We start from the raw sequence: 23579 nt of genomic DNA on the forward strand, positions 1-23579 counted from the left end.
CCCCGCATCTTGCAGAAATCTTTCATAACAGAATAATCTCTCCTTCTGTCTCTTAGTTCCTCCTACACCAACAAACTAGCTGTAAACCTCTTACCAGGAACCAGCTACTCTTATATGGGGGACCGGGTCCAACTATTGATGGGGCTGTGTAAGGGTATGTGCACACTACGGAATCGCGATGGAAAACCCGTTGCGGATTCCGCAGCTCGCACCCACTCGTGGACACAGGTGGCCGCGTGCATTTCTGCCCGTGCCATTCTATGCACGGGCGGATTCCGCTGTCCATCCAAAGAACGAACCTGTTCATTATTTGGACGGACGGCGGAATCTGCGGAAATGCGCGTGGCCGCCTGTGTGAACAAGAGGTTGCGAGTTGCGAAATCCGCAACGGGTTTTCCGTCGTGAATTCCATAGTGTGCATGTACCTTAAGAAAGAGGAAATGTGAGTGGCCAGAAGTAGTGGAAAAGAGTGAGACATCTAGTGGGGAAAACACAAATAGCACCTTCATCCCCTTAGTGTGATACCTGACAGATACTTTATCCAGGTGGTATAAAGATTTAGTAAACCGCGGTCGATGATTTTAGACCTAAAGAAACGACCAGCCAGTGACCGTTTCATTGTCCAATCGTTCTCTCTATTACACAGAGTGATAATGATATAGTAATAGGGCTCTCACTCCTTCACTTCTTTTACTAATGTCGCCAATAATTGGACATATCCAGCTCATTACGTGGCAGAAAAGAGAACATTTTCCATTGTCTTATACGGAGTCACCGACCGCTTCCCATGAATCCCCGTACAGCAGCCGCCGTGCGCCTGATAAAAGGAATTTCAGGGAAGAAAAAGTAATCTATCTCTCTCTCAAAAAAAAAAAAAAAGTAACAACTCCAAACCGGTCTTGTCGTCTGGCACACCCTGACTTACACAATGCTGAGGCCAAATTATACCTCACAGCAGCGGCGGCGGCAGAGTATGAGGATCTGCGGGGATCATGCAGGCGGCCATCTATCTCCTGACTTTACTGTCAGTGCACTGGAGGTTACAGCCTGGACGGTGTCTGCGGCTCAGAGACCACGGCTACCAGGATCTCATCATAGCTGTCCACCCACAGGTGCCCGAAAACCCCCAAATCATCTCCGCCATTAAGGTAAGGGGGGGGGGGGGGGTCACATACATGGAATACACGCACAATTGGCTGTACACAAGTTCTTCACCCTCCAGTACTTGTCAGCTGCTGTATGTCCTGCAGGAAGTGGTGTATTCTCTCAAGTCTGACACAGTGCTTTCTGCTGCCACCTCTGTCCATGTCAGGAACTGTCCAGAGCAGCAGCAAATCCCCATAGAAAACCTCTCCTGCTCTGGACAGTTTCTGACAAAATGTTTTTTTTTCTTCTTCAAATCAACTGGTGCCAGAGATTTGTAATTTACTTATATTAATCTTAAGTCTTCCAGTACTTAACAGCTGCTGTATGTCCTACAATAAGTGGGGTATTCTTTCCAGTCTGGAGAGCAGGAGAGGTTTTCTATGGGGATTTGCTGCTGCTCTGGACAGTTCCTGACATGGACAGAGGTGGCAGCAGAGAGCACTGTGTCAGACTTTCTGACACCTGTTAATATGAAAGAAAAATAGACTAGAGCCTACAATGTATATGTTTAAAATCTATTTTTGAACATAATTATGGGGATAGTTTTTAACAGCATTTAGTAATATACTTTACAGCTAGCCCCATGAACACAGACAACAATGGACAGGGTCTGTCCCATTGACATGTATGGGAACTGGTCATACTCTGTGACCTTTGACATTACTAGACGTCATGCTCCGCCCCTTCAGGCCCTGCACAAACCATGAACACGTCATCAGTCTTCCCTTAGAGTGCTCCTTTAAATATGCACCCTTCCCGCTTATTTAACAATGGTGTGGACTGCTGTCACTGCTAGAACAAAATCTTTTATAAAACAGGATTAAGGTTGGTGACTCACGATATTTTATGAGACATAAAGCCGCTATAATTATAGAGTCCGTCACCTCCGCTCTCATGCGGCTGATGGAACCACTGCAACTAGTATTACAGAGTTTTGTATATCTTTTGCTATTGGTAATCCAACCTTAAAGGGGTAATCTAACCTTAAAGGGGCATTCCGGTGTTAGAAAATAGATTCCTCTGATACGGAATTTCTCACTCACTAATACAGTGTTACTATGAAGTTCTGGCTTCCGACGGTTTTAGGTTGGGTTATCCCTGACAGGAAGTTGTGTTGTTCTCTTATTTTCATTGTGGTCTTGTCTCCAGCTCCAGACTCCTCCTGTTTCCTGAGACAACAAATCATCTGCTCTCTCAGGAGGCTTAAAGGGGTTGTCCAGGATAAAAAAAATCATAGTTAAGCATGTAGCCGGGACTGTGGGGGACATGTAATGTATACTTACCTGTCCTGTTCTCCCGCCGCTGCCTGATCCCTGGCTGCCCGCTCATCATTTTGATAACATACAATGACGTCTTACTCCCACCAGAAATGGCCCCTGAGCCAGGGATCAGACAGCGTCAGGGGGTGGGCAGAGCCAAGGATCAGGCAGCGTCAGGGGGAACAGGACAGGTAAGTATTAAGGATGAGCGAATCTCGAGTCCATCCGAACCCGAACCCGGCATTTGATTAGCGGTGGCTGCTGAAGTTGGATAAAGCCCTAAGGCTATGTGGAAAACATGGATATAGTCATTGGCTGTATCCATGTTTTCCAGACAACCTTAGAGCTTTATCCAAGTTCAGCAGCCACCGCTAATCAAATACCGAACGTTCGTGTTCGGATGGACCCGAACCCGGTTCGCTCATCGCTAGTATACATAAGTATAAGTATACATTACAGACATGTCCCCCGCAGCGGGCAGAGCCATGGATCAGGCAGCGTCAGGGGGAACAGGACAGGTAAGTATACATTACAGACATGTACCCCGCAGTGGGCAGAGCCAAGGATCAGGCAGTGTCAGGGGGAACAGGACAGGTAAGTATACATTACAGACATGTCCCCCGCAGTGGGCAGAGCCAAGGATCAGGCAGCGTCAGCGGGAACAGAACAGGTAAGTACAAATTACAGACATGTCCCCGCAGCGGGCAGAGCCAGGGATCAGGCAGCGTCAGGGGGAACAGGACAGGTAAGTATACATTACAGACATGTCCCCGGCAACATGCTAAATTCTCAATTTTTCCCAGACAACCCCTTTAACTGCCTCTTGTCTCTGAGCTGAAATCCCTCCCCCTCACTGATGTCACCACCTCTGACCGGCCCCTCCAGCCTACATCACCATCTCCCTATAATATACACATATACATACATGTCTTTATTAAGACATTTAGGGAAGAATGAGGAGCGTTTACAACATGCTTTCTTGTGCTCAACAATGCCACAGACAGAGGAGCAAACTGAATAAATACAGAAGCTTTTGTATAATATATATATATATATATATATATATATATATATATACACACTTTAATCTACAAAAGCTGCTGGGGGGAGAGATGGCCTCCAGTCCTGGCTGTTTAACCTCTTAGATGCTGCGGGCAATTCTGACTATGGCACCTAAGTGGGTTATGATGTCCCTGGAGATGCTCTTCAGTGACTGGACCTTTCTTCGTCATTGGGTCCCATAATAAGTCATCAGGGTTAATCCGTTATCTGGACCTATAGTTCAGAGTTGTAGATTTCAGGTTTCTCGATGATTTGTCTCGGTTTTTCAGGATACGGTTTCTGAAGCGTCATTTTACCTGTTTAACGCCACGAAGAGGAGATTCTTCTACAGAGAGGTGAAGATTCTTATACCGAGTACATGGCGGTCGCTCAGCTATCAGAGGCCGCGATATGAAGCACATCAGGAGGTATTCTGCTCTTACGTTTATCCCTTATGTTATATTTACAGGTGTATGTGGATAATGCCGCCATACTGTACACGTCACTAATGCCGTACACAGACATCATTGACATTTAAAGGGATTTTTCAGGCATTATTTTTTTTTTAAACCCTTGGACTAGTTGAATGGTGTGGCAGTGTATAACGCGCGTACCTGTCCTGGGTCTGTGGACGTAATCCTATTCATCAGGACTAAACTGTCTTCTAGGGTATGTAAAGGGGTACTCCAGCGGAAAATAATTTTTTTCAAAAGTTATATAGATTTGTAATTTACTTATATTGAAAAATCCTCAGTCTACCAGTACTTATCAGCTGCTGTTTGTCCTGCAGGAAGTGGTGTATTCTCTCCAGTCTGACACAGTGCTCTCTGCTGCCACCTCTGTCCATGTCAGGAACTGTCCAGAGCAGGAGAGGTTTTCTATGGGGATTTGCTGCTGCTCTGGACAGTTCCTGACATGGACAGAGGTGGCAGCAGAGAGCACTGTGTCAGACTGGAGAGAATACACCACTTCCTGCAGGACATAAAGCAGATGATAAGTACTGCAAGACTGGAAACTCCTAAATAGAAGTAATTTACAAATCTGTATAACTTTCTGGTACCAGTTGATTTGGGGAAAAAAAGCTTTTCCCACGGAGTGCCCCTTTAAGGCAACTACATAAAAGTTAGAGCAGGAAGGTAACCTCCAGAAGTTGTGACATCGCCCCATGTAACATAAAATCCATATAAATGAGGTGATATTATACCAGCATCACCCTTGCACTTCTTGCGGTTTTTTGTGGCCACTGTTCAGTGGGATTCTATGGAATTCTTTGTGTGCACTATATGGCGGTATAATATTATTATCTATTTACTTTACCAGGCGAGTGTGCTCATCAGCAGCCCGAACCCGAGCTATGGGAATGATCCGTACACCGTACATTATAAAGGATGCGGGAACAAAGGAAAATACATTCACTTCACCCCGGAGTTTCTGACGGATGACGGCCTGCTCCCCGTCTATGGGCCCAGAGGTCAGAAATTTGTACAATTTGCTATAAGTATAATTTTAGATGCTTTTTGTATAGATTTCTCTAGGTTCTTGTATACGGGACAGGTATATAGTTTTATTCCCTTCCACCTCTATGGTCTCCATCTTCTTCAGGGAAGGTCTTCCTCCATGAATGGGCCCATCTCCGCTGGGGCGTATTTGATGAGTATAACTACGCGGAGCCCTTCTTTGTCTCGGTTGACAACAAAATTAAAGCGACTCGGTAAGTTGCGGAGGTTTTCTATGATGTGGATGGATGGAGAATAGGGAATTGTTCGTCTCATGGTGATTCAGTTTTCTTTTAGATAACAAATATTAAGCAATTGACATTGGGCTGAACTAGTAACACCCAACACCTCACCGCACAGCGGCAGAAGAGCGTATACTGTATTATTAGATGGAGAGATGAAGAGGTGGGCGTTGGTGAGACATATATATATATATATATATATATATATATATATATACACACACACACACACATATATATATATATATATATATATATATATATATATATATATATATATATGTATGACGTTACTGCTGTAACAAAGTCCCGACATGTTTCCCTATGATTCTCACCTAAATTAATCAGGGACAGAAACACAAAAAAGATCAATACTGTAGAGCCCAGGTGTAAGGGTAGCTTGTGGATATTCGGTATAATGGAAGGCCATCACCATCTCAGTTTATTGTATGTCATGTGTCTTTGTTATATTCCCTGTAATTGCATTGTACCTGCTAAGGATGGTCCGAACCTGCAGAGATTCGGGTTCGTATGACCCCGAACGCTCGGCATCAGATTCCCGCTGTCTGCTTGCTCCGTGCAGCGGGTGGATACAGCGGGAGGACCGCCTAGAAAACAGGGATACAGCCTATGGCTATGGCTGTATCCCAGTTTTCCAGGCGGTCCTCCCGCTGTATCCACCCTCTCCACGGAGCGGGCAGACAGCGGGAATCATTGCCGAGAGTTCAGGTTCGTACGAACCCGAACTGAACTCGGTTCGGACCATCCCTAGTACCCGCACCATACTCTGAAGGGGTTAATATAAAGCGAGCTCTGACACAAGAAGCTTAAAAGCTGGTAGTTTCCCACTGTTGCTGTGAGATAGTCTGCAGGCTGAGTTTCGGGAGGGAAAAAACAGACATGCTGAACTTTTCAATGTTGTTTATTATCTAGAAAGAAACTGCTGTGTCATTCCCATAGACTTGTATGGAAACTCAATACAAGTCTATGGCAGACTAGAGTTGAAACAGTGGGGGAGAGTTATCAAACATGGTGTGAAGTGAAACAGGCTCAGTGGCCCCTAGCAACCAATCAGATTCCACCTTTCATTTTCCAAAGAGTCTGTGAGGAATGAAAGGTGGAATCTGATTGGTTGCGGGGGCAACTGAGCCAGTTTCACTTTACACCATGTTTGATAAATCTCCCCCATTGTACCTGCTAAGTCTGTGCTTTTGCACTCCACCCCGCCCACTAGGAAGTTCTAGTTTTCTCACAAATAATATATAGGGACGGATTAACTTTACCATAGACCCCGGGCTGTTCACCAAGCCTGGGCCCCCCCAACCGCACTGTAACTATGGCAGCACTAGCCTGGTGTTCATAGTACAGGATAGATGTCATGATGCCCCCCTGATTTGTGCAAAATTGCGGGGGGAAAAAGCAGCAATTTTTTTATTTTTATTTTTTATATATCATGGCAGAAGAAAGACAATACATCACTTAAAGTATTAGGCCATGTTCACACTACCCGGCTGGTACGTAAGTTCTGATACGGGCGCACGCCCACATCAGAACCTCCCACAGCACACAATGAAGCAAGCAGCCGGAGCCGCTCGCTTCATTGTGTGAACTGACAGGGTTTCCTATGGCCGCAATTCGCTGACGCAGAAAACTGACATGTCAGTTCTTTGCGGCCCGGCATGGGATCCTATAGAAGGAGAGGCAATGTTCCACACTGCATTAAGTACGTCCGTTGTTGCCGATGGTAACAACGGCCGTACTTTTACATAGTGTGAACATAGCCTTAGGCCGCATTTACACGTTATGTTTTCCGCCTGTAACGGACTTCTCCCCCCACCCGGGCATCTGTGAAAAGATGCTGGGAGCAGGGGAACAGTACAGATATGCGCCACGCTGTAATGAATCAGCCGCAAGGGGCTTTCATTACAGCACGACGCATATCTGTACAGTTCCCCCGCTCCTAGCATCTTATCACTGCCTTGGCTGGGGGAGAAGACCGGTACAGGCGGAACACAGAACGTGTGAATGCGGCCTAAGTCTTTTTGGGTAGCCATGGGCCCCCCAGGAGCTCAGGGCCCCGGACTACCGTCTAAAACAAACCTATTATAATCTGCTACTGACAGTATAGAAGGAAGAGTCAGTCAGTAGCCTGTAGTTTTGCAGATAGATACTAGAGAGGTGAAGAGACTTATAGGCCATGTAATGCTTCACTGGCAAAATATATGCAAAGTAGCTGTCATCCAGAAAGAAGAAAGCCAGCTCTCTGCTGCCACCTATTGGACATAGCATTTTATTTACTTGCAACCTCCACTAGGTGGCACCAGAGATCAGCCTCTCATTGTTCTTTTTCCCAGTGGTGCCTCGCATGGCCTGTAACACTCCACACATCTTTATGGGTTCCTCCCTGGTCTTTTTTTTTAATTTACAGTATATATATATATATATATATATATATATATATATACAGATGCAGGGATCCCACAACACCAGTCCTATTCTAACAAATAAGAGACAACACCATATTAAAGGGGTAGTTCACAACAAAAAATTACTTTCTGTCAAATCGTTTCGTGGCCGAGACCCCAGAGCTTCCATGTGATTGTTTTGCACTTCTTTTTTTTTTTTTAATTCCATTTCTTATTGATAATTTTTACAGTTTTTGCACAGCACTTTCTTTAGGCTCGTGATTTTGTTTTTTTTTTTTAAATGTTTTTATTGTGTTTAATTCTAGTTGTTCCTCTGAGATGGGCGGCATGTATATCTGTAAGAAACGCTCCTGCTCGGATGGAGAATGCATCATCGACCCCCAGACTGGGAACTTAGAAGAAGGCTGCATGTTCTTAGTGAACAACACTCAAGAAGTGAGCTCGTCCATCATGTACATGCAGTCTCTCCCCTCAGTAAGTCACAGCAACGTATGTGGAGGGTTAATACTTACACAGTCTCCTTTCTATCATGTTATGAAATCTCAATTAAAGGGGTTCTCCAGCAAAAACATTTTTCTTTCAAATCAACTGGTGTCCGAAAGTTATATAGATTTGTAATTTGCTTCTATTTAAAAATCTCCAGCCTTCTGGTACTTATCAGCTGCTGTATGTCCTGCAGGAAGTGTTGTATTCTCTCCAGTCTGACACAGTGCTCTCTGCTGCCACCTCTGTCCATGTCAGGAACTGTCCAGAGCAGCAGCAAATCCCCATAGAAAACCTCACCTGCTCTGGACAGTTCCTGGCATGGACAGAGGTGGCAGCAGAGAGCACTGTGTCAGACTGGAGAGAATACAACACTTCCTGCAGGACATACAGCAGCTGATAAGTACCAGAAGGCTGGAGATTTTTAAATAGAAGCAAATTACAAATCTATATAACTCTATAAAGAGTCCCTCTTTAATTCTCTTCATTACTATAAAAAAAATTGGTCACGTTCAGCCGACTTGCTTTCACCTTGGTGGACATGTTCTGAATATACTGTACCAAGGATAAACCACTATATACAGCAATAACACTATATATTAGGACTGAACCAGGGATATATAGTCACCATCCCCTCTCAGGATCCCTTCCGATTAGATAAAAAACAACTTCCATTTAAAGGGGTTGTTCACAAAAAAAATAAAAAAAATTCTTTCAAATCAACTGGGGCAAGAAGGTGCCAGGTATGTAAAGGGGTACTCCAGCGGAAAATAATTTTTTTCAAAAGTTATATAGATTTGTAATTTACTTATATTGAAAAATCCTCAGTCTACCAGTACTTATCAGCTGCTGTATGTCCTGCAGGAAGTGGTGTATTCTCTCCAGTCTGACACAGTGCTCTCTGCTGCCACCTCTGTCCATGTCAGGAACTGTCCAGAGCAGCAGCAAATCCCCATCGAAAACCTCTCCTGTTCTCCAGACTGGAGAGAATAAACCACTCCTTGCAGGACATACAGCAGCTGATAAGTATTGGAAGACGTGAGATTTTTTTTTTTAATAGAAGTAAATTACAAATCTCTGGCACTTTCTGGCACTAGTTGATTTTAAAAGAAAAAAACATTTGGTGAACAACCCCTTTAAAAAGAAAACGAACATAGACTGTGCAGAGGTCGTCATGGCTTTTAGTCTCTCTCTTTTTTTCTCTGCTATCGCTGTGTGTTCTTGTTCCAGCTTTGACCTGGCACGACCTTAAAGCAGATTTAGATTGGTTTAACCCTTCATTGTCTTGTTAGAGTAACCCTTCAGGAACTGTCCAGAGCAGGGGAGGTTTTCTATGGGGATTTGCTGCTGCTCTGGACAGTTCCTGACATGGACAGAGGTGGCAGCAGAGAGCACTGTGTCAGACTGGAAAGAATACACCATTTCCTGCAGGACATACAGCAGTTGATAAATACTGGAAGACTGGATTTATTTATTTTTTTTAATAAAATTAGAAATCTCTGACACTTTTTGACAAAAGATCCCCTTTAACAAAAAAAAAAGTCATATAGGAGCTCCCCGCTTTAATGATCAACAATGTAAAAAAATGAAAAACTAAAAAAAATTGCTTTTTTCCCATTCCCCATTCCCAAAAAAACCCTATTAAAATGAAATGCTGCTGTGTATTTTACATGAAAATGGCTGAAATAACAATGAAGTCCTAGAAAAAAAATAAACCTGACGGACTGTGAGGAGGAGCGCAGTCCTTCGCCCCCTGAGAGATGAATGTTTTGTACATTTTCTCCTGTTTTGCAGGTTGTGGAGTTTTGTTCTGACCGCGACCACGATAAGGAGGCGCCAAATATGCAGAACAGGATGTGCAGCTATCGCAGCACCTGGGACGTTATTAAAGGTTCGGCTGACTTTCTATCCACAGGACCGATGCCAGACACCCAACGTCCACCAGCCCCTTCCTTCTCTCTGCTGCAGCCCAGGGCGAGGGTCATCTGTCTGGTCCTGGACGTCTCTGACAATATGGCCACGGTAATTACCAGCTGGTACTTCTGACCTGTGTGCAGGGGCGTAGCTAGCATTCATGGGGCCCCATAGAAAAAAAACTGTACGGGCCCCACACACGCATGCACAACACAAGGCACTGTATATCTATCTATCTATCTATCTATCTATCTATCTATCTATCTATCTATCTATCTATCTCCTATCTATCTATCTATCTATCTCTCTTTCTCTCTCTCTCTCTCTCTCTCTCTCTCTATATATATATATATATATATATATATATATATATGCCCATTAGCAGCCCTTATGGTTAAATACATAGGTGCAGGAGCAGACTACCTTCTGCTTAAACCCTTATGTACTGCAATAGGAGGGTTATAAGTGACACAAACCTCACTTACATGCAGCACAAAAAAGGGTTAAAAGCAGAGGAGAAGGAGATGGCTAGTGCACTGATAACCTCTGACCTCTGCAGGAGCTTAGAGAACAGAGGTCAAGGGTTATCAGAGCAGTGAAGGAGAGATCTCCTTCTATTCTACTTTTAACCCTTTTTTTGTGTTGCAGCATGTAAATGAACACTGGGTCACTTATACACAGCAGTACATAAGGGGTTAAGCAGAAGGACACAGGACACATACTCAGCCGGGAACGTATGGAGGGACATTTTCCGATTTGAGTAAATCTACATTCATAAGTACAAGAAAACCTGAAATACCCCAAACATCTGGTCCTGGGAAAGTGTAAAAAATGGGGTAAAGGCGGCTTTTCTCACAGTATTATTGCCTTGTCGCACAAACATGTCGGGGTCTAGGTGCTGAGCCCCCCCAGCTCGCTCTATATAACCGGGAGAAGCTCCTGGCTGTCCTATTCACCCCATCTGACTTGTTGGAATGGATAGGCTCCATAGACTTCATCGTTCGTTTGGTGCTGACACCAAAATCATCATTGACCTGTGGGGGGCGCTGTACTATTGACTAAATGTAGCAGCCTGTAGTGTAGTAAGGGAATGAGGCAATGTGTGTACAGTATATAGACGACATTTATACTTTTACTAACTTTCCTAAAACCCTTCACCGTCCTATAAGTAGGGTCAGCAATTCCACCGACTACGACAGGCAGCAGCCATCTTCATCCAGCAGCTGGTGGAGCCGGGCTCCTATGTCGGCATCATCGCCTTCAATGAAACAACAGAAGTGAGGAGCCCCTTACGTCAGGTTGTGAATGACGACGTCCGGTGGAATCTTACATCCAGCCTCCCGGGTACATATAGCGGGGGTCTGTCCATCTGTGAAGGCATCTCAGCCGCTTTACAGGTAAGTATGTCGAAAGTATAAGTGTATCTATGTGACAAAACCAGGTGCCTTTTTTTGCAGTCCCATCTCCATCCAGTTATCTATTAGAATCAATTTTTTTTGGGTGGAGTCAGCAGACCCCCTCAAATTACACTGACAGACAATCTTCTAGAAGGAAGGTCCAGTCAAAGACCATGGCCAGTATCCAAATCTATCTTCTCTAAAAGAGTAGTGTTGAGTGGAGTTGCCGAACTGTTCAGGTCTGGCAATGTTCTCTGAACCGGAACACTCCACATTTAACTTCCACTGTCTGGAGAAGTTGGATGTCGCCCTAGGGAGTCTTGGAAAACATGGATACAGTCATAGGCCATAGGTTGTATCCATGTTTTCCAGGACTCCCTAGGGCAGCATCCAACTTGTTCAGACCCAGGGAAGCGAAAGCTGAATGTTCTAGTTCAGAGAATGTTCCGGAAATTGAACTTGAAGAGGTTTTTGTTGTTTGTCATGTCTGGTTATCACCTATGGTGCATGATCAGTCATAGAAGGTCAGCCGGCTGCCTTTGAACTTGTGCTGCTCCACGCTGGGTGCCTGGAAGTGCTGGGTCCGATCCTGGGAAACTTCTCCCATTGTCCTAGTCCTGAGAAACTGGGAGAAGTTTTCCAGGACTGGATCCAGCTTTTCCAGGCATGCAGAGTGGAGCGGCACAGACTTCAAAGGAAGCCGCCTGACAAGCCGACCGCCAAGCCTAGCGAAGTGCTTCCCTAGTAAATTCACACATTCCTAGCCATAACGTTTCTCCTTAAAGGGGTACACTGGGCTGGGGGGCCTATGGCCGGGGAGGAGGTGGATGAGGGCAATAACGTCTCCTTACCTCCCCGGTTCCATCGCCGTGTCCTGTATCGCGCTACTCTGGTCCGCGCTTCCCGGTCGTTTCCTGATCTCTGCAGGGGCTTGAGACGTGACGTTTCAAGTCCGCTCAGCCAGTCACTGCCGCTGAGCGGACTTGAAACGTCACGTCTCAAGCCGGCGTCAGAGACCAGGAAGGGGCCGGGCAGCGCGGACCAGAGTGGCGCGATTCGGTATACGGTGCTGGAACCGGGGAGGTAAGGAGACGTTATTGCCCCCATTACAGCCATAGGCAAAAAAGCCCCCCAGCCCAGAGTTCCCCTTTAAGGGAAGTGTCAGAAAGACGTGTAGAGAGTTATGGGCCATCCATACCCAGCTGTGAAGAAGGAAATGCAAAGCAGCTCCCTCCATTCAGAAGGTGACATCAGAGAGCTGCTTTGCATATCCTTCTTTTTGGATGTAATATGATGCAAATATTCAGGAATTTTCGTATATATATAGAGAAGTGAGACCTTCACCGATATTCTCTTATTTTTACAGGAGATTAAAGGTCTTGATGGAAACACAGAAGGATGTGAAATTATCCTGGCCGTCAGCGGAAGGGACGTGGGTCTCCGTACGTGCTTCTCCGCCGTGTCAGGGAGCGGCTCCATCGTTCACACCATTGCCGTTGGACCCAATGCAGACCCTGAGCTGGAGTCCTTGGCGGAAAGCACCGGTATGTTGGTAGATACAGATGAGTAGATATGAATGGGCAAAAAGATAATGACGGAATAACGGCATCACCTACATTTCAGTGTAATATATCAGGGAAACATATTATATTAGTTATATGCAGGCAGGAGGAGCCGAGCACATCTATGTATAGTTTTCTGGGAATTAGTTGGGCGTCACTTCTTGTTTATTGATCTAAACCTCTGATTATTCTGAGCTTATGAGTTCAATAGGCGGTCCTACTCAGTGATAGCTGTCAGTCATTGATTAGGACCACCCACTGGACTCCTAAGCTCAGAACAAGCATTTTTTGATCAGTAGACAAGAGCTGGTGATAAATCTTTTCTTACAAACCTGTATATTAACCTGCTCAGCTCCTCCTACTCCATAACCTGGAACCTGTTTATTAGCCAAGTGGGAGCACACCATTCTATGCCTATTATATTCCCTTTACTACACCTACTATGGGCCCTTTTAAGTGGGAGCACACCATTCTACTCCTACTATCATACCTCCCAACTTTTGCAAAGAGCAAAGAGGGACATGTGCGCTGCGGTCCCCATAGCCACGCCCCCATAGCGACCCTCCATAGCCACGCCCCCATAGCTACCCTCCATAGCCACTCCCCTACAGTCACCACATGCTGCTGACTGAATAGTGCCCTATACAGTATCCAATCCCGCCAAAAATGCCCTATATAGTATCCAATCCCCCATTATAGTGCCCCACATAGTATCCAATGCCCCCATATAGTGACCAACATAGTGTCCAATCCCCCACATAGTGCCCAATCCCCCACATAGAATCCAATCCCCCCAATAGTGCCCCACATAGAATCCAATCCCCCACATAGTGCCTCACATAGTGTCCAATCCCCCACATAGAATCCAATCCCCCCAATAGTGCCCCACATAGTATCCAATCCCCTACATAGTTCCCCACATAGAGTCCAATCCCCCACATAGTGCCCCACATAGTGTCCAATCCCCCAAATAGTGCCCCACATAGAATCCAATCCCCCACATAGTAGCCAATGCCCCCATAAAGAGCCCCACATAGTAGCCAATGCCCCCATATAGTGCCCCACATAGTATCCAATGCCCCCATATAGTGCCCCACATAGTAGCCAATCTCCATATAGTGCCCCACATAGTAGCCAATCTCCATATAGTGCCCCACATAGTAGCCAATCCCCATATAGTGCCCCACATAGTAGCCAATCCCCCCCATATAGTGCCCCACATAGTAGCCAATCCCCATATAGTACCCCACATAGCAGCCAATGCCCCATATAGTGCCCCACATAGTAGCCAATGCCCCATATGGTGCCCCACATAGTAGCCAATGCCCCATATGGTGCCCCACATAGTAGCCAATGCCCCATATGGTGCCCCACATAGTAGCCAATCCCCATATAGTACCCCACATAGTAGCCAATGCCCCATATAGTGCCCCACATAGTAGCCAATGCCCCATATGGTGCCCCACATAGTAGCCAATCCCCATATAGTACCCCACATAGTAGCCAATGCCCCCATATAGTGCCCCACATAGTAGCCAATCCCCCATTATAGTGCCCACATAGTAGCCAATCCCCCATTATAGTGCCCACATAGTAGCCAATCCCCATATAGTGCCCCACATAGTAGCCAATCCCCCATATAGTGCCCCACATATTATCCAATCCCCCATATAGTGCCCCACATAGTAGCCAATCCCTCCATATAGTGCCCCACATAGTAGCCAATCCCCCATAGAGTGCCCCACATAGTAGCCAAACCCCATAGAGTGCCCACATAGTAGCCAATGCCCCCATATATGCCCCACATAGTAGCCAATCCCCCATATATGCCCCACATAGTAGCCAATGCCCCCAAATATGCCCCACATAGTAGCCAATGCCCCCATATAGTGCCCCACATAGTAGCCAATCCCCCATATATGCCCCACATAGTAGCCAATGCCCCCAAATATGCCCCACATAGTAGCCAATCCCCCATATATGCCCCACATAGTAGCCAATCCCCCATATAGTGCCCCACATATTATCCAATCCCGCCCATATAGTAGCCAATCCCCCATATAGCGCCCCACAGAGTAGCCAATACCCCCCATTAGTGTGGCCCCAGCGGAAAAAACAATAAACCAGTAACTCACCTGTCCTCCGGTCCCAGTAGCTCCTCTCCCAGCAGAGTGCGCACTCCCGTCATCCTCCGGGGAGGGCAGCAGGGTACAGAGACACTGACTGTACCGGAAGTGATTCATGATGGAGGCTGCAGGTCACTTCCGGTACAGTCAGTGTCTCTACCCCGCTGCCCACCCCGGAGGATGACGGGAGTGCACGCTCTGCCGGGAGAGGAGCTGCTGGGGCCGGCGGACAGGTGAGTTACTGGTTTATTGTTTTTTTCGCTGGGGCCACATATAATGCGGGACACGGGGGGGGCGTTCCGGGACCGCAGGACAGCACCCCAAAACGGGACTGTCCCCCGAAATCCGGGACGGTTGGGAGGTATGCCTACTATGCTCCCTTTAAGTGGGAACACACCATTCTACACCTACTATGTTCCCTTTAAGTGAAAGCACACCTACTATGTTCTCTTTAAGTGGGAACACACCATTCTTCACCTACTATCATAGGTGTAGCTACCATAGAGGCAGGGAAGGCAGTTGCTATGGGGCCCGTGGAGGGAGGGGGGGGGGGGGGCGGGGATGCACAGGGAAGATAAGAGTCTCCTGTGTCCTTCTTCTTAACCCTTTATGTACTGTAGTGTGTAAGTGACCCAGTGTTCTCTTACATGCTGCAACTCAAAAAAGGGTTAATAAGCTAAAGACAATTAGCTCTCTGCCTCACTACTCTGATAACCTCTGTTCTTTGAGCTCCTGCAGAGGTCAGGGGTTATCAGTGCAGGAGTAGTGAAGGAGAGAGCTAATTGTCTTTAGCTTATTAACCCTCTTTTGTGTTGCAGCATGTAAGAGAACATTGGGTCACTTACAAACTGCAGTACATGAGGGGTTAAGCAAAAGGTAGTCTGCTCCTGCACCTATGTATATAACCAGGAGGCTCCTAATAGGCTGTTATAGTTAAAAACAGTGGATGGACAGAACAAGTAGACCTTGGCTTTCTCCTCTGCCATGCCAGTCACTGTTGTGGCTGCACCCAGGATTCTGCCACAAGAGATTTATTTTTTGGCCCCATCACTGAGTATGTGTATACACACACATATATATATTTTTTTTATATATGGCATAGTGTGTAGGGGTGGGGGGCCCCATACAGTTTTTGCTATAGGGCCCCATGAATCCTAGCTACGCCCCTGCCTACTATGTTCCCTTTACTAAACCTACTATGTCCCCTTTAAGTGGGAGCACACCATTGTACACCTACTATGTCCCCTTTAAGTGGGAGCACACCATTCTACCCCTACTATGTCCCCTTTAAGTGAGAGCACACCATTTTACTGCTACTTTGTGTAGAATGGACTTGAAACTAATTTTTGTTTTATATTTGTGAAATTTAAGGAGGAAAAATGTTCTTCGCCTCGGACAGAAATGATTCGGACAATCTGATTGGAGCTTTTACCGAAATATTTCCTGTATCCCGAGACGCCCTGGATCCACTTATAAAGGTGAGATTCCACATTAGTATTGGACCCATTATGTTGTCTTTATGTTATATTAATGGTTCCTTTCTCCGGTTGCAGATAACGAGTGTCCAAAGACTTATCCCGCCGGGGGATCGGTTATCGGGTTCCGTCATTATGGACAAGACGGTGGGAAATCAGACAGTGTTCAGTATTACCTGGCAGGCGCCTGATCCGCCTAATGTTACAATCCAGGACCCATCTGGATACAGATACAGCAATGAAAACCTCGACCATGATGTAATATCCCAAGTATCTTATCTAAAGGTCCCAGGAACTTCAATGGTACGATACCAAAAAATAAAGCAAAAACCAACCCAAAGGTTACACTAACTTAAAGGGGTATCAGAAAATGGCTTTTGTGAAACTTACCCCGGACAGGAAGTTGTGAAGTTCCTTCTTCTTCAATCTGTATTGTCTCCAGCTCCCCGGCTCCTCCCTCTTTCCCGAGACAACACATCCTTCTCTGATGTCACAGGCTGTATCTCCTCTCAGCTCCGCCCTCTGAGGGATGTCACCGTCTTTGACCAGCCCCTCCAGGCTACACCCCCTGTCATATAAACAGATATATCTTTATTGGGACCTTTAGGGAGGGAGAGGCGTGATTACAGCTCGCTGCCTTGTGCTGAATGATGCTACAGAAAGAGCAAACAGGGAGTGAATGCAGCAGGTGCTGCAACCTCACTGATAGTCTGTAGTGTAGGGCAATGGGAGTGCTGTGGGAGGGGAGCAGACAGGGAGGGAGGATTGTTACAAATAGCTGCAGGAAAGCAATGCATTGTGGGGATTGTAGTACTGAGCAACTGCTCAACCAGGAAGTACAGGACTAAAAAATGGATTTTGATCAAAAACATCATCCCCTTAACTTTTTTATGTCTTGGTCTTTTTCAATACATTTTTTTTTTTTATTATTCAGGTTGGCTCATGGTCATATATAATAGAAAACTCCTTAAACAGCAGCCAGGTCCTTGGCATCCTAGTGACCTCACAACCATCGTTGCACACCTTACCTCCCATCACCGTCACTGCTGAGCGGATGGAGGGGAGGATCGCTTTCCCACAGCCGGTGATTGTGTTTGCAAATCTTAAGCAAGGACACGCAGCAGTACTCGGAGCGAACGTGACGGCCGTCATAGAACCACAATCTGGAGATCCGATCATGATGACACTCAATGACAATGGTGCAGGTACTTACATATAGCTATATAAGGGGAGCAAACATTGCAGTCACTTAATGGGGTGTTCCACTCAAACATAACTTTTCATATGTTGCTGCCCATGGTGAGACTAACAATTCCTTCCATACTTGTTATTATCTATTCAGTCTCCTTCCCTCAGTTCTCAGCTGCTGCTTTCTACTGAAGACACAAAAATCTGTGTGTGAGCCTTTCTCTGTGTCTCCCCCTCCTCCCCCCTCCCTTCTGAGACGGCTGATGTAAACAAGTCCCTGGCAGGCTGTATCTGCAACATTTTAGCTCCTTTGTAATACTGGGAGGGTTATTCTGAGCTCAAGTTGACGGTGAACTCACTGCAATTAACATTATGGAAGAATTTTTTTTTAATATTTTTGAGTAGCAGCAGTAAAGGATGAACAGCCTCTCTGCTGCCTCCAATGGCTGTGTCCAGAAATGCAGGGCTTCAGAAGCCCTGGTCCCGAGGCGCCTGTCTGATGAGATGAGCACTGTGCTGTACTATGGCATCAAAGAGGTTGTGTCATCTCTTATTACTACCAGTCAGTGTATAACCGGAAAAAAAAATATATTTTATAAATTTATATAACTTTATAAAAGAAATATTTTTTTTATTTATACATTTTTTTGCCGGAAGTTGTATTGTAAGCCATGCAAGCTGCAGAACACATCCTGTCCAAACTTTTTAATCTAAACTGATTCTGAATGGTTTTTATTAAAATACATACACAGTAATAAAAACTGTTGGCACAGGTGTCCATAGCCTTTAATAGCGGTGGGTCTGGCGCTGTTCACATGTAGCTTTTCTGCTTATAATCTAGGAGCCGACGCTGTCAGGGATGACGGTGTATATTCCAGATATGTTTATCGGTTTCCTATAAACGGCCGATACGCTCTGAAGATTCTTGCCGCGTGGACAGACGCTACGTCCCTGGTGCCTGCAGTGAACAGCCGAGCCATGTATGTTCCTGGATACATAGAGAATGGTGAGCACTGGATGCTTCTGCCATAACCTGGGGTTGCTCCATGTTGTTAGCAGTGGGTGAGGTGTGGTGGTTAATACCAGGCACTTATCACAGTGGTCAGGAGTGGTGATGCCCACCCCTGGGTATACAAGCAATGGGCTTTGTGAAAGTAGGAGCACAGAGTCCAGTCCTTAACAAAGGATATAACTTTACTTGAATACTGCAATACAGCTTATTACTTATCACAGCAATACAATGTCCTTACACTGTCCTTTTGATTTGGGTGCAAAGTGCCAGGATGACTGGTAGTGACTTTGTATAAGTGAAGAAGACTCTTGTACTCTTGGATAGGAGAAGAAGACCGCCTTATGTCAAACAAGTCCACAGAGTAAACAACTGGGCACAGCTAGCCTTTTAAGATTACCAAGCAAAGTTCAATAGAGTACTTCAGCTTATGATATTTGCTCCACTGCAGATCAGTCCCTCCCTGGTGGATTGTCCTGAGTATATAGGAATCCCAGGTGACAGTTACCCCACCTTTGGGTTCAGCACTGCCTAGTTTCTTTCATTCACAAACTCTAACAAAAAAACTTCTGCCTCTCTCTACTACTGACTAGAAGCCAAGACCCTCCCACCAGGAACTAACCTTCCTATATAGTGGTGACCGGGACTAACCTCCTATTGGTGGAGAAAGTGCTAGAAAGAGTGAGGTGTAAGAATATGAAAGTAGACTAGGGAGAGTGGGACACCAAGTGGTGATGGTGTGGAAAGGCACCCATCATCCCAGAGGGTGACACCTGACAGAGATATCGTATACAGATGGAAGGACACAGGACTTAATGGCACATCTATACTGGGACACTACACTATGAACCTTGTTTCCCGATTTTTTTTTTTTTTTTTAGGAAACATTAATTTGGTACAGTCTAAAAGATTTATAAAATCGAGTAAAAAGATCAGATGACTGTGTAACCTGGACACCCCCCTCCCCCACCTATATTATATGTTATCTGTGTTCCTCGCAGGCACCATCAACATGAATCCTCCTAAACCCCTGGTCGGCAGTGAAGTGTTCAGCTCCAATGAATCCTTCAGCAGAATCCACTTTCTTGGTAGTTTCACAGTAACTAATGTCACCGAGAAGACATCGAGTGCAGATGTTTTCCCTCCGTGCAGAATAGTCGACCTCGAAGCGAGGCTGGAAAACGACCACGTAATGTTATCCTGGAGCGCGCCGGGAGACGACTATGACCAAGGATCCGGTAGGTTCTCCTTAACCTCAGTTTTTTATGCTAATTGTATAAATCGGTATATAGGATCTGAGACTAGACAAGACAAGATTTTAGCTACTGTATGTTCCCACAAAGTAAAAATTAGGGCAAATGACGGCCAATATTTGCCCTTATTTTTACATTGTGGGAGCTTAGCCTTTAGGTGAGCAACCATCATAAATGTGTAATAAGGCAAAGTACACTGACAGGGGCGTAATGACCACCATAGCAGCCATAGCGGCTACTATGGGGCCCACTGCATCAGGGGGGGCCCGTGGCCTGTTCCTGCAATACACGGAACCCCCTGAGCCCAGCTGAATACAGTAGCTGATAACCCCCTTATCGTGAGAGGCACCCCCTTTAAACAGAATACTGCTGTCCACCAGTGGTGGCAGTAGAGAGCAGAAAGTGGGTTTAAAGGGAAAGTGTCATCAGAAAATGACTTGTATAAATTATATTTTTATGTAAAACATATTAAAAAAAAAAAAATGGTGACATTTTTTCAAATTTTCCATTTTTCTATCCATATTATAAAATAATCCTGATATCTTGCAGTTCTCATTCTCACCACTGGGGCTAAAACTAAGCTGAGACTTCCTGTTCTGTCTGTGGTGATAAGAGGAGGCTGCTGTAAAGTGATCTGTACAGCATTGCAGAGTCATGTGACACCAGTAGATAGAGGAGACAATAGCAGCTCCCTGTGGAATGACCTCTTCACAGGTCACAGAGCATGCTCAGTAATGTCTCACATTCATTTCAAAGGGACGGAGTCTGTCTATTGTCGTCTATGTCCATGAGTCTTGCTGTAAAGCATGTCACTAAATGCTGTTAAAAACATCCGAGGAAATATGGCGGCCTCCATAACAGTGTACAAATAGGGAAATAAATAAAAATTACCAACACACGTGGACTCCATATTGAATCTCTTTGCTCTGCTTTCAGCATTTAGTTAATCGATATTATTGTATCTTCCCTCGCAGCGTCCGCTTATGACATCCGAATCAGCCGCAGTCCATCAGAATTACATAAAGACTTTTCCAAGGCGGTGTCCGTCAACGCCTCATCTCTACAGCCAAAACATGGCGGCAGCGCGGAGACCTTCTCCTTCCGGCTTCACAACATGACTGCTGACGGCGGTATCATCATTTACATTGCAATCCGCTCGACCGATAAAGTGTCGCAACAATCAGAAATATCCAATATGGTCCACGTGACGAGACGCGTCCTCCAGGAAGGAGATATCAACTTCTCGTATTCATCGTCAGCTGCGAAGTTTAACACGACGTCCGTCGTTGTGATCAGCGTCTCCCTACTTTCGCTATGTGTTATCTTTGGCGCCGGCCTGTACTGCTGGAGGAAGCACGCCGCCCTGGAGACGTATAGACCGATACGCGAAACACAAACCGCCGAAGAGCTGCCACTGCGTGTGATGTCCAAGGGCGATACTTCAGACGACACCATAATAATTCTGGAGGAAAGAACGGACCTGTAAATAAAGTGACCGAGGTGCCGTATACTGGGGGAGTTTGGTTTACAGATGGTTTTCTTACCGTAACACAAACTTGTCCACATAATTTCCTCATTTCATTCGTTTTTTAAAAAATTTTAACTAATTTTTTTAGGCGACATTGTGCTGTATTCAGTGCCCGGAAGACCGTGTTGATTGAATGTAAAGTAATTGCGGAGAGAAACCATGTTACTTATTGCTTTGCAGACGACAACGAACCTGACATCATAGGAAAGAGTCAGAAGACTCAAAACTCGGAATATTGGCCCAAAAATAATAATATGAACGTTATGGATCGGTCAACTTTGGGTTCCAACATTTATCTGAGAATTTTTGGCTGAACCTGAACATAGTTCTTTACTTATAGGCTATGTTCACATTTCCTTGAAATGATGTCTGTTTTTATTGGACGGCCATTATTTAATGGAAAATTACGTCCTTTATATTATAACGACGCCCATTATTTGCTGTTAAATGATGTCCGACCTTTAAAAACGGCCATCATTTCAACGGTTTGTGAACATAGCCATAAACTGGCCATGTACATATGTTGGCTGTCGGATGAATGCTCATTAGGCCAACACATGTATGTGTCCTGAATGGGGAAAGGAGGGAAAGTTGCTGCCAGACACCTCCATCCTCACCAGAGTCTTCTGGGAGTGATTTATCTCCCATAGAACAAAAAATATTGAAATCCAATGTGCCTGACTATTCTCTGACATCAACCATTGGGGAAAGTCAGGGGTCCCAACCCACTTTAGATTGTTGTGTAATCCCACCACAGCTGTCTGGTTCAGTCAACACTTATCTAATGTGTTTGGATAGCTTTAGGGTAGGGTCACACACCAGAAATGCTGCAGCAAAGTGAATGAGAGTCTAAAAAAAACTTAGTCCAATGCTGTGAAAAATTTTATGTAAAAACATACAGCTCAATTAAAGGGCCCAGGCTATGATTTAAAGGGGGTACTGCAGAGACAAAAATGTTTTTAAATCAACTGGTGTCTGAAATAATTTACAAATCTGTATAACTATCTGTTTAAAACGAATATACAGTCTTCCAGTACTTCTCAGCTGCTGTATGTCCTGCAGGAAGTGGTGTATTCTTTCCAGTCTGACACAGTGCTCTCTGCTGCCACCTCTGTCCATGTCAGGAACTGTCCAGAGTAGGAGAGGTTTTCTATGGGGATTTGCTACTGCTCTGGACAGTTCCTGACATGGACAGAGATGGCAGCAGAGAGCACTGTGTCAGACTGGAAATAAAACACCACTTCCTGCAGGACATATAGCAGCTGATAAGTACTGGAAGGCTTGAGTTTGGGTTATCCTACAGCACAAGTGTCATACTGTGGCCTTCCAGCTGTTGCAGAACTACAATTCCAATCATGCCTGGACAGCCAAAGCCAATGCTCTTGCTCTTTTTTCATTGGTCTTTCTCATGTATACGCTGTGCACACGGCCGGCTTCCCCTGTGGCAGCCAAACAGAAATTAAGTGGGTGTTGTTTTTTTTGTTCACAAAGTTTTGATCAATTGAGGTCTCTGTTTTCAGACTGCGAACAATCGCAAACAATCGAGCTGGAAAAAGTGCCAATAAACATGATCTTTTTCCTCATCTTCCATATGACTGAGATGGACTCCTAATGTCAGTCTATTGGACCCTCCTGTGTTGTGTGCACAGACAGAGGGGGAGAAGGGCTTACACTTATTCTAGCAACTGGTCACAGTCTCTACAAGTCTTTATGTTCTAGGGATTGGTCAGGGCTGCTACAAGTCTCTTCTTCTAGTAAGTGCTGAGGTTCTATACAGGTCTCTACATTCTAGCGATTGGTCAGAGCTGCTATAGGTCTCTACGTTCTAGTAAGTGGTCGGGGTCTCTACATTGTAGCAATTGGTCAGATTCTCTACAAGTCTCTACATTCTCTAACGTTTGGCCAGTCTCTAGGTTCTAGTGATTGGTCAAGGTCCCTACATTCTAAAGTTTCATCAGGGTCCCTACAAGTCTCTAGGTTCTAGTAATTAGTCAGGGTCCCTACAAGTCTCTAGGTTCTAGTGATTGGTCAAGG

General features: G+C 45.3%; 1 protein-coding gene across 1 annotated transcript; it reads left to right on the forward strand.

Moving 5' to 3' along the window:
• The first annotated feature begins 944 nt into the window (after positions 1–944).
• Positions 945–22606, forward strand: LOC138789075 (calcium-activated chloride channel regulator 3A-1-like). Its single transcript, XM_069967625.1, has 14 exons — positions 945–1148; positions 3737–3874; positions 4767–4917; positions 5049–5157; positions 7916–8084; positions 9888–10115; positions 11180–11404; positions 12771–12948; positions 16464–16570; positions 16646–16870; positions 17502–17772; positions 18597–18761; positions 19766–20002; positions 20992–22606. The coding sequence occupies exons 1-14, from the start codon at positions 993–995 to the stop codon at positions 21501–21503; spliced, it is 2871 nt and encodes a 956-aa protein (XP_069823726.1). The 5' UTR covers positions 945–992; the 3' UTR covers positions 21504–22606.
• Positions 22607–23579: the final 973 nt, after the last annotated feature.

The sequence above is a fragment of the Dendropsophus ebraccatus genome, chromosome 4, assembly GCF_027789765.1.
Source record: "Dendropsophus ebraccatus isolate aDenEbr1 chromosome 4, aDenEbr1.pat, whole genome shotgun sequence".
NCBI lineage: Eukaryota > Metazoa > Chordata > Amphibia > Anura > Hylidae > Dendropsophus > Dendropsophus ebraccatus.